Raw genomic sequence first — 12,893 nt, forward strand, 5'->3', positions numbered from 1 at the left:
CAAACTCTGCATATTTGCTTCATTGATAAGAGTGCATAAATGAACATGATGATAAAGATATTAAATAAACAACTACGGGCAAAAAAATCTAAACAACTTGAAGTTGGTTTATCTTCTCTTGCCGTACAGCTAAGATAAATGTTTTGTACATTAATTGAGTGAAATTATTCAGTTGACCATGTACTACAAATAAACCATAGCATAGTCTGTAATAATAAGTTCTTGTATCACAATGGAAGGGTTCTTATTATTTACAAACAACATTTTGCCTTTTCAGGTCGACAGGCTTTGTCAAACTATCTGTTTGCTGGCTTTACTGCTAGACTTCATAGTGGTGGTGATGTGATTGACAGTATAGCCAGCAGACAGACGTTTTGATGAAGCCTCACCTGAAACAGATGAAACGTCACTTGTAAGTTATTAGAACCCATGGTCGTGATACAAGAAGTAAATGGCATTTTACCAACCTGATGAATACTGGTATATTTAAGTAAAACATGACATATTTTATGTTGTTGATTAAAACAGATAGTAAAGAAGGAAGTAACTGTATTTCAAATAGACTATGGTGTTCACTACCCGGCAGTGGAACATATCTCTGATACTATTAAGGAGGATTGTTTATCTGGAGACAACTTGAAATCATGTGTTGCTGACTGTACACGTCTCACTTTCATTGACTATACATCAATACAGGTAAGTCTTGTCACTCCTGTCACTTCAATGTCGACTTGAATATAATGGAACTTAGCAGAAAATTCAGCTCGTTACTGCAGGTCACTAGATTCTCAGCTGTTATGGATGTGCTTTTATCTTAACGTACGTACGCTATACTTGCAGCAACCATGGAGTTGTTTTGTTTGAAATTCTGCATAAGCCAAATTAGAACCCATAGTTTTGGGTCTGGCAAAAAAGTTAACATTGGAAATTAGTGTAACTTAGGGTACATTATAATTTATGGACAATTTATGGACTTCTGTACTGAAAAAGTAGTGTCAACAAAATTGCATGAAATTACAGCAAAAGAATCATTTTACGTGTCTGGCAAAGTTTGTCTTAAAAAACAGCAATTAATGTAAATTAATTAACATATATTATCCCAGCTACTTCATAGTAAATTCTTTGTAATTTAAATGGAAATCTTTCCAAATAACAAAAATTCACCGTCAAATGAAAAGTTTCATGCATGTTTGTAAACCAGTGTATTTAAATTAAACCTGTGTTCCAAACACAAACTTGAAAGTCATTACCTGAAATTTTTCATTGTACACTTCAGTCTTTGTCAACAGATCAAACCACTGTTTGAGATACATGTATGTAATGGCCACCCGAAATTGACAAAGTGAAGCGATCTCAGGAATATTCCAGCATATCATGAATATTTTAAGACACTGGTCAAGGTGATGCCCAGTTTGCCATTTTCCACAAAGTGCTCGATTGAGCACTTTCACGGTCAGTTTCACACTCAGTTTGTCATTTATCTACAAAGTGCTTGTTTGAGCACTTTTATGCTCACTTTGTCAATTTTGGGACCCTTACATACCTGACTGTTCATAACACATGACAGTACAGTGATGTGAACCTATCATAAGGGGTCATATTATGGGAGCCTGGAAGTGTGTAGCGCCCTCTGTCTGTGTTTAATAACAAACATTTATCATCCATTCATATTTTCACCTACAGGCGATGAAGGAAATGTGTGCAGAATTCAAACGTAACAATGTGAAAATTGTGATGGCAGGACTTAGGCCGAACATACTGGATATCATATTAAGGGCCAAAATACCACACTTTGAAAACCATGATACTGTTGACGATGCAATAAAATCTATTTTAGGTAAGGAGAACTTTGCATTGAGGGAAGGTAATCAATCAATCTTTATTACACTACACACACACTACTAGAGAGTGTGGTATGGTACAAATTTTGAAAAACAAAATGAAATACAAAAGATGAAGGGGTGTGTACTTCTATATAGACTGTGAAGTACACTCATTTTGTGTGCATTTGTAATTTCTGAGACATGGATCGGATAAGGGGAGTGAGAATGGAGGAATATAGGGAAAAATAGACAGGTAAGAAGAGAAGGGGAGGGAGGCAGACTAAGATATGCTGAGACAGGTAGACAGACAGACAGACAGACATAGACAGATAGGCAGATACAAATGTAGGTAGGCAAACAAACAGGCAGGCAGGCAAACAAACAAACAAACAGAAAGACAGATGCAGACATATAGACAGACAGGTAGGCAAACAACAGACACAGACAGACAGATAATGTTTATTTGTGAATCAGTTCAGAACAATTTGTGACATGCTGGAGGAGCATTATGATAGTATTGAAATACCTTTCTTTCACATCGATCCATTCACTGTAAAATTTACCACAGTAAAATTTGTCAAAATTTAATATAAATTTTTTTAATTATTCCTGACAGACATCGTGTCCCATACTCAACATTCTCTCTTACCATTATACAGGTATACTAGATAACCAAACTGGAAATGTGTTAACTGTTTGTTTTTTCAGACACAGCAGACCAGCCAGAAGCTGATGAATCCCATATCTTGCTGGCACCTATTGATGAAAAACAGAACCATGTAATGACTGTATCTGATGGAAAGTTAGAAAATCATACCGATGGCAAGATTAAAGAAGGTGGTGATGCTGTCTAGAAAAGTTCCTTATTTCCCTACATGTATGGTATGACCCAATAATTACAAAGGATTTCGATCACTCCATTGAACTGGAAGGGATGAACTCAATGCTGTCAGATTCATAGAATGATAAAGAGTGCTTATGACAAAATGCCAGCTGTATTTCCCAAGAAAAGTTTACCTTGTTTTGAAAAACTGTGAACCGTAATCATGACTAAATAAAACTAGTATGTCTAAGTTCAAAGATTTGTGAACATATTTTAAAATGTATAAAAAAAAAAGATCACATGAATTTCGGTGAGAAGATATTTGACTTGTTAAAAGTAAATATTATAGAGAGACCTGTATCACTGTCAAATTATTTACAAAGTCGATTTGGGTTTATAAAAGTACTCTTCTGAAATCTCTCAATATTTTATGTAGCACGTACCTCAGACAAAATGTACACAAACTTTCAAGATTGAGAAAGGTTTAGGACTGGGATTCATTTTTATATTCAAAGCCAAAATTTAAAAAATATTGCAGACCCAGGGATCGTCGTTGTCATTTCTGTCATCATCATTTATGTCATGGCAACCATCAACAGGATTTTATGAATTGTAAGTTTCTCTAATGAAACAAATTATGTTAGCAAATGTTCAAGGAAAGTGTCCGAGATCTTTCTAAATACTTAACTTCACTGATAAGGCAAAATGTAGAGTTAAAAAGAACACACTCTGAGTTTATATATGTTATTTGAAGAGGGGTTAATATTTGCAACATGATAGGTACCTGTAGCATTCTACTTACGGTCGAAGCTTATCACTTGCTATTGACAAAACTCAAACCTGGTATTTCAGCATAATATACACATTCAAAGCTGTCAAGGAAATCACATTATGCCAAAAACTGTGCTAATAACCCCAAGAGACATTTTCTAATGTATTTAGGTATGCTTCAATAGCACTATTATACTAGAATAGTTAAATGCAGGTTTTATGAAAGTACATTTGCCCGAGTAAAACACAAAAATTCGGCTTATAAAACTTGAATAACATTAAAGGCAATAAGGTCATTTTGCCAGCAGTCCAGACATTTCTATCATACAGTGAACAGTACCATGTCTATATCTGTTCTTTCCAGCACTATATTTTAAATACTAATTTATGATGGCTCTAAATATTAGGACAGTACATGTGTCATTTAGGAATTCTGGACATGACTTCTTTTGTCACAACTGCTGTGTGGCAATTTAATCATGATTACAATTTAAAATATATCACATTTAATTTTTAATTTTTTTTCAGTAGTGTATTTCTTTGCAACCATGACTTCTCATAAAACTTTTAAAGGAATTCAGTATTTTTTAATTAATATTCAATATCCAAAACCACCTTTGAGTATTTCTTTCATTGTTTTCCTTTTTATCTTTTATTAATTTGCAAATATATTCTTGAGTTTTATTTATCTTTTTAAAATTTAGTATTTTGGTACATGCGGCTAATTTAGTTTTTTTTCGCGAATATGTTTCATTTCTTTGTTTTTCTCAAGTCAAGGAATCCATTCCAATTCACTGTGGCTGTCTCTCGCCTATAAGGAAAATATCTCTGGTGGATTTCGCTTGTATAGTGTACTTTGTTTCACGATTTTCAACTGTTATAGTTTCCTAATCATTTGCATAATTTTACATAATAAGTAAAAAATATGCAAATGAGGAAGGTACACTATTATTGAATGTGGTAAATATTTATTGCAAGTGACTTACGCCACACTGAAGATAAGCCTATATGATAAATCTCCTATGTTACTGAAAAAGTGTACTAATGAATGATTTATTTCCCTTATGATTTATTATCCTAGTATTTTTTGCACAGAGTCGCTTGCACATAGTCACAAAGTCTTTCAAAAACAATATCCCAGGGAAAGCTCTAATATGTTGATGAAATAATCAAAAGAATCTGTTTAGACCTGATTTCAAAAAACTTTGTAGTGTTGACGTTAAGTTTGCAGTGAGAATCATATCTAATGAATATTCAACAATTTGCCATATCCTAAAGAAAGGTCTTTAACTTTCTTTAGTTAGCAGCCTCTCCAAAAGAAAGTAAAGATCAACATGTTATCAGTTTGTCATTATACACAGTAATTTGGGTACGTTTATGTAATATTTTTACAACTGGTGTGAGCAATGAAATTGATGTATATTTCCTTGTCAGAAACTACTGGAGAAATGCAAAGTCATTCTTTTGATGTGTTTTACTTTGTCTTTACAATGAAATGATCATATATTTACCATATGGTGAAGCAATACATTTTAAGGTGCTGATTTGATGATGTAAATTTAGAGTGGCGACACTTTTGTCTGGCCATGTGCCAAACTTCGTTTTACCATTTGGGAAAGAAATTAGTTCTTTTTGGCATGTGCCAAGTGCCATAGTAATTAGCATATATTATCATATCCAGGCTGTATATGTGAAGCTGCAATGTAGTGATTCTAGTATGACTAAAGTACATGTACTTGAAATTGGTGAAAGGTAACTGAAGTCTTGTCACTTGTATATATATACTCTTATTTATATGTAGACAAAGTTAGCAGTTTAAACATTTCAGAGACTGATTACTTTCCTTGTTCTCATTTTGTATAACTTTTTCTATTCCATTCTCTCTCATGAGTCAGAGTGTAAGATATGTTTTGTCATGCCGCCCTCACTAGACTGCTATATCTGAAGGGGGTTGACCGATGTATGAGGGCGCTCTGTCATGGTGTACCTTACAGGCTATAAATCTGCTTTCTGGAAAAAAAGTACACTTTTAGTGGATATGTTATTTACAATCATGAAAGCCAACTGTGTATATATACACACTCGTACAGGTGGTTGGTGTCAAATTGAAATAGAATCTGATTTTTACAGACAAGAATATTTTCTGCGCATAGAGGCAATGAAGAGGACTCGGTAAAAAATATACTGAAAGTAAACAAAGTTATGCTCTACATTTAAAGTGAAGGAGGCAATGAAATGAAATGGAATAAATGCTATTTTACCGTTCTTGATTTTCTGTAAAACTTCTTTAGCTAGCTTTGCTTTCAAATTAGGAAAACCGGTCATGTTAAAATATCAATTCTTACTTCATTCTGTCTCCAACTTGACTTTAATGAATTTTACTAAAATTCTTGGTGTAAACCAAAAATTCTTGTCATAAAACAAAAAATCCTAACCACACATACTTTCAGAGTTGGTAAAAATACTCAGTTTAAACCAGAAATTCTTGTCGTAAAACAAAAATTCTAACCATACGTACTATCTTGGAATTTAATATTCACCTTCAAAACATCATCACCTATTTATGCCTTATGTTATTCAAATTTGAAGGAAGACAGTAATGCTCACTGTCAGCTTATTTTAGCTGACTATGTCAGAAAAACTAACTGGTGAATGGATTCTAAGGTAGTCGTATATTTTGTAACTTCATATGTAAGGGAAATCCAGATTTTTTCAAGAGTTGAAATAATGTCTTCACAGTGAAATATCCACTGAAATAAAGAAGTACGTACATTTATCAAACAGAGAAGATATTTTTATATAGTTATGGAACCTTGGGATACTGTGTGTAGTAGTGTGTTCTTTCTGTATGGATTTGAGATAACTCATATAGCTATTTGATATCAGTTGGATTTATTGGTGCATCAATACTTTGTTGACTATATTTCACAGGGAGAATGCTGCAAATTATTTTCAAAGGAAAGCTATACATAGTCTAAGTGTAAATATACAGCTGTAAAATTTGCTAAAATTAGTTTCAAATAGGGGACAATTCCAAATAAAGTAACTGTCAATAATCAACTGTTGAAGAATTTCAAACCATCAAAAGGGAAATAACATGTGGTATAATGTAGAAATTAAAAAGGCAGTTTTATCAACTTTAACACTGCAATTCTTTATAACAACTTTCTTTAACAGTGATTTGGCCCCTATATATACATGTACAGGCTCTGTAATATATGCATATCTGTGCATGCATGATTCCATTTAATGATATTTTGCTATGGGCAGGTTGGTTGAATTAAATTTGGTTGTTTTGATTTTGGGGAAAAGATTTCAATAAAGAGAAATATAAAATAAATTGTAAATAATGTTTACGGTTATCATTTCTTGGGTCTGGTATTTTATGTGTGTGTATGTATGTATGTATGTATGTATGTATGTATGTATGTATGTATGTATGTATGTATGTATGTATGTATGTATGTATGGGTGGATGTATGTTTGGGTGGATGTATGTAATATATGATGTATGGTGGATGTATGTATGCATGTATATAATAATAATAATAATAATAATAATAATGACTTTTATTATCAAAATGCTTTAAAATACACATCAACAAACGGGTAACCCTGTTAGGACCAGCCTAATCTACCCAGGGGCCCAAGCAAGTTAAGCACAAAAATAAAGGAAAAGTAGACCACACTCGGAAAAGGCCAAACAGTACATCAAAGACAATACAAAAAAAAAATACAAATACATCTACAATGACTAAAAGAAACAACTTGACACAAAAATATTATAATGTATGTATGTATGTATTGTATGTATGCATGTATGTATGTATGTATGTATGTATGTATGTATGTATGTATTGTATGTATGCATGTATGTATGTATGTATGTATGTATGTATGATGTATGTATGTATGCATGTATGCATGTATGTATGTATGTATGTATGTATGTATGTATGTATGTATGTATGTATGATGTATGTATGTATGTATGTATGCATGTATGTATGATGTGTGTGGGTGTGGGTGGATGGATGGATGTGTATTAAAGATAGAGAAAAGACAATGCTATTGTTACACTTATAGATATGGTTGGACTGCTATACTTATGAAAGCATAGAATGGAGATATGGAAATTTACAATTACAGACAATGCACTCAGAATTATATACCATAATTTCAGAGAGAATTACATAGCACAAATTTTTCTACTGAGAGATCATTTAGAGTCCCTATATAATAATGATGATGATTTTATACAAAGACAAATTTCAATGAGAAGTGGGAGTGGCTAGATAAAATAGCTTTTATATCTCTGTCTTGAAATAGATGTTCGTCTTATTTTAAATTTTTAGAATCAGATTTTTGTTACACTTTCTGAATACATGTCTAAATTATAATAATCAATGTCTCTTCCACTTCATGGTCATACCCCCCCCCCCCCCTCCCCATTTGTCGTGATTGCAAAAGTGATATCCATATTCGATATTCACAAGGGCTAATGCCTTTGTCCTCATCAGATATTCAAAATTTCTGGTGTAATAAACTCTTTAAAAAGTGTTTTTCTTTCTTGTAAAACTTTCTCTCACTCTTCGAATCCCTTCCGACACTTCAATCCTGATATATCCCGAATACGAATACGTACTCGTTCTCTGGTGGTAGAATCTGAATCTGAAAAAACAGCAGACGCATTTTCCCATAAGCCTTTGCTAAAGCTCGAATCTTGAAAAGTCACCTGACTTTATAGCAGATACCACCCCCTACGTACCCAGTACCTATCTAGGCCCTGTAGCAGTACCGACGGTTCAATACCAAATGTCAAGTTGTTTCAGTGTGCTAATATTACTATATATACCAAAACAACCTTGTTTGTCTCTCCTCTATCGAGCACAATGCACTGGCAGTCACGAGGCACAGTCATATGACGAGTGACCCTGGAACTCGCCTTCATTCAAATTCAATGAATTGATGTATCTCTATTGTCGAACTATTCAAAAAAGTTGTCTGCATTTATGATAAGCAATGAATGGGACTTCGAGATGACACCAGGCTGTTGCCACTAAATCTCCAACATAATTGTTCGAGTAATACCATTTTTTATCTCGTATATAGGAATCCGACAAAACTGCAGGTAAGCTAAGTTATGACAAGGGAACATTTTTGGTCATGAAGCTTACACTACATGTGCCAACACTCGTCAACAGTTGGATATTGACGGGACACTGAGTGCTGTAATACAAATGAATAGTGTATGTTGTACAAATATGGCCCGATAACTATAAAAGGGTGACAGGTGTCGAAAATTGTTGATAGTTCGACTTATTTGGGCGTATATTAAGTCACGTGATATAGGAAACTATCAAAAGGCTGATATCACCAGAAACGTAATATATTAATTGATTGAAAAAAGTGGACCATATCACTATTTATTGAGTGACTTGTGGGCCTTGTGTCGAAATGTGACATTTGGGCATTTGGTTTGTAGCATTGCATTACCAGTCGATCGATGTCAGCTTCGTTATACTAGCCGACCAGGGGCAGTTCCAAACACGGGACTGTAAATGCAAGTTAACGATGCATGGGCTCTCAGTGGTGCAAGAGATCTGATAAAGAAATGAAAAAAAAATGAAATTGCTGATTAAGTATATTGTAAGGGTGTGTAATTCAAGATGACCCCTAAACACTGACACACAACACAAATAACTTGAACAATTGCTTTCCACAAACAAAATTTCAACTTACCAAATAAGCTCCCAGCAATGATCTTACATAATTAATATTTAAACACATACCAGTTCCTAATGTTGGCAATGAAGTTCAGAAAAAAAACCTGACATTCTTGATGACTCTGCACTTCACTAGTTTTTTCAACAAAATGTTTCAGAACACAGGCAATAGTTATTTCTGAATTGGAAGTTGTCGATAATAATTAACATGCACATGAATTATGTGCATTTGATATCCTGAGCAATCAGACAACTGACATGATGTGACGGACTGTGACCTCAGGTTTAATCCAATTCAGAAATAACTACTGTACATGTTTTGAAGTACTCTGTTGAAAAAACTGATGAAGTGAACTGCAGTTGTCAAGAATATAGTAGTTTTTCTACGAAATTCATTGCCAACATTTAAGGGACTGATGACTGTTTGAATAATAGTTACGTCCGATCACACAGTTGGGAGCTTATTTGGTAAGTTGAAATCAGTTTGTGGAAAGCAATGTTTAATTTGTCAAGTTGTTCATGTTGTGTGTGTTTAGTAAGTCATTTTGAATTACACACCTTTACAATATACTTTGCAATTTCATTATTTATTTTTAATTTTCACCTCTGGTAGATCTCCTGCACACCAAATGCCCATGCACTGAACTATAGCTTTGAATGCATATACAGATGAAGCTGTGATTGTCAATCAAGTTGTGTTGATTGTCAAGTGTGGCAGCGTAACACCTCTTCTTTAGATTTGGTGTCCTTGTGTGAGTTGACGTTTTTTCATGAACTTTGGCTTGAGGTTTCATATTTGATTTCATGTACCTTCATCAAAGTACATTGGACTTGCTAATGTATGCAGGTCCACACAGTTCTAGAAATTCCAGTGTCTAATTACAATGAGATAATTGCAACAGTAGCAACTATGTATGTTATCCAGCAAACATTCAACAAGTCTATCAATAAGCCTTTTTTTTGTACTGCCATGGATGATGGCGGTAGATCAAAGCTAGCCTTAAAGTTATAGTGTCAATATTTGAATAATTTTCTGCTTGAAAAAACAATCAATTTTTTTTTAACTATTGTAAATTTACCAGCTATACACATTTTTATTCACACCCTTTGTGATTTATCTAATCCCCATCTGTATTATAATCATTGATTCATTTTGATGACTTTTATCTCATTATATAATGTACTGCGGTTGAATTGTCACTACAAAGGCTGTCTAATATGGTTCAAGTATTGGTTTTAATTAATTGTTGCTACATGTAGTTTGCAGTGGGGGAATACTGTTAAAACATTTGTTTTAAATTAGAAAAACAAGTGTTTTGTTGAAAAACATAATACCATTTACTGTTGCCAAAGTTAAAATTGATTAATTTTTTTTAAAAATCCAATAATTTCTAACAGCTCCACAAGTTTCAGTAAAAGCTTTATTATCTGTAACTGAAACATTATCTGTATAATTTTGTTCCACATAATGGCTAACTTTTGGTTGCATTTCCTCAAGTGTATATTGAATTTCCCTGTTACCAATGTATGTGTATAGCTGTACACATTAATTTATATTAATTATACAGATAAAGTTTCCAGCTTTTTGCTTGCAAATGATGCAGTTTGTACAGTTTATTGAAAATCTGCAATACATTTGTTGTAAAATGTGAAAGTAATTTGAAAAATGAAAGTGTCTGGAAATTCCCATAGTCTTCTACTACATATTTGTCTACATCATAACTGAGGCCCATCTCCAAGATGCCAGATTATACAAGCAAAAGTTTAAGTTAACTAAAATTGAGTATGTTTTATCATTTTGACCCTAGGTATCAAAATTAGATGAATGGCATTTATAGTACTATTCAGAGTATTCAGTAGTATTCAGCAAGTATTGAATTGTAGTTGAAAAGCCCACATGTTACAGTCACAAAAATTATATTGTGCTTATTTGCATGAACGTTACAAAAAAAAAATATGTATGATATGGTACCATAATGTTTTTTCATGCATGTAATCTTTCACTTGGTGTGATTCCAGAATTGAATACGGGGGAAGTACAATATATATTATAGAGAGTAAAATCATTTGTGGTCAAATTACAAAGGAGAAATCTTCAGATATTTGTAATTCAGCTTTTTGGAAGGTTATAGGACAGTTGATATAATGTTACGTTAGACGACAATATGATATGCTTGATGTAAGAGTTACATAGTTTGGTAGAACTAATGTCAGCTTGGCAGCATACCAACTTCCACATTTGTTTTTACATGTACGCTGTTCCACTTATTCACTATGCCAACTTCCATGTTCATTTAACAATTGAAAATGAAACTGGTTTTCTTGAGCGAAATATTCTTATTTGATTTTATTGTATTTTTATACTGTCAAGTGCTAAGTCAAAGCCATTTATAGTTTAGTTTAGTTTAGTTTAGTTTAGTTTAGTTTAGTTTATTGTATTTTATTTTATTTTATTTTGTATTATTTTATTTCATTTTATTTTATTTTTATATAGTACACATATTCCAGGAGGATTATTAAAAATAAACAAAAAGATCCAATATAGCTAAAAATTACAAATATAACCAAAGATAAGCTAAATTTCTACAGTCTAACTACTAATAACATCATAAACTATAATAATTACAAATTCTCTAACTTCAACAGAAGTAGATTTTCACATCTAAAAACAAAATGATGTGCTATGAAGGGGTAGTCTGTAACTGGGTAATAGTAGAGGGCTATATTTTATTTAAATTTAGAATGATTGCAGAACTACTAGATGTGGGAGAGTGTCAGTGTGGTGTATTTGGGGTATTTAGTGGGCCTGTTATTATTACATGTAATTATTGAAAATATCAATTTTGTTTAAAACATAAACTTTGTGTTTGCATGATTTCATATGCAGGAAATGATTGCACATACGTTTGTCACTGATAAATTTTAGTACAGGGAAGAAACAAAAAAACTGAAGTCCACACACAAAAAAACATTGTTTGGCTAGGTACATCATGTAAACAGTTGGACATATTTTTTGTAGCCAAAACAACTGTAGTTACAGACTTCCACATTAATATCACAGGTTAGTCATTTTAATAGAAAATACGAAAAAAACTATTGTAGTGTAAATGAGGAAATGGGACTTTACCCATTTGATGTCATTTCTGTGTATCTAGATTTAATCATGATTATGTGCAAGATAGGGTCAAAGGTCGTAGGAAATTGCATCCTATTTTACAATTTCAAAACCAAGCTTTCACCCAAGATTAAACTTGTGACTACACCACCTACAGATGTACATTGTGCAATGCTTCCAATCAAAGTATGAATAACAAACTACTACAACATATTGATACATTACCAAAATCGGTCTGTGTCATTGTACAGAATGTAGTAGTGTCAGATCAAAGATGTGCCGGAATAGTGCATACCATTATTGATAACTTCAGTTAAATTTCAAATTTGGTGCCTCTTACCCAAAGTCTGTTGTCTAATACCATCACCCAGTACATCTAGCCATGATATCGACCAATAGACAGGGTTTACATGTATTTGCAACAATGAATACTGCATGCCCATTCAGCTGCATTATCAAAGTAAACTGTTATTCAACTTTGCTGCTGAGTAGACAATGATGTGACTACTATTAGCTATGTCAATGCATCAGGGCAAGTTCAGTAATGTTGCAGGTCTTCATCGTTCATACTTTGATTGGAAGTTCTGTAAAGATCGGATCACACACAGCCTTATTTGACATCTGACCAAATAAAA

The 12,893-nt window shown here is 33.1% G+C and overlaps 1 protein-coding gene across 1 annotated transcript in view; it reads left to right on the forward strand.

Moving 5' to 3' along the window:
• Nucleotides 1-6,736, forward strand: part of LOC144435293 (sodium-independent sulfate anion transporter-like) — a 29,376-nt gene extending 22,640 nt beyond the window's left edge. The window contains exons 13-15 of the mRNA XM_078123887.1: nucleotides 529-696; nucleotides 1,684-1,837; nucleotides 2,532-6,736. Of these exons, the coding sequence (XP_077980013.1) occupies nucleotides 529-696; nucleotides 1,684-1,837; nucleotides 2,532-2,677 (468 nt within the window). The 3' untranslated portion in view covers nucleotides 2,678-6,736. The remainder of the gene's footprint in view (nucleotides 1-528; nucleotides 697-1,683; nucleotides 1,838-2,531) is intronic.
• Nucleotides 6,737-12,893: the final 6,157 nt, after the last annotated feature.

Source organism: Glandiceps talaboti, chromosome 5, assembly GCF_964340395.1.
Source record: "Glandiceps talaboti chromosome 5, keGlaTala1.1, whole genome shotgun sequence".
In the NCBI taxonomy this organism is placed as follows: Eukaryota; Metazoa; Hemichordata; class Enteropneusta; family Spengelidae; genus Glandiceps; species Glandiceps talaboti.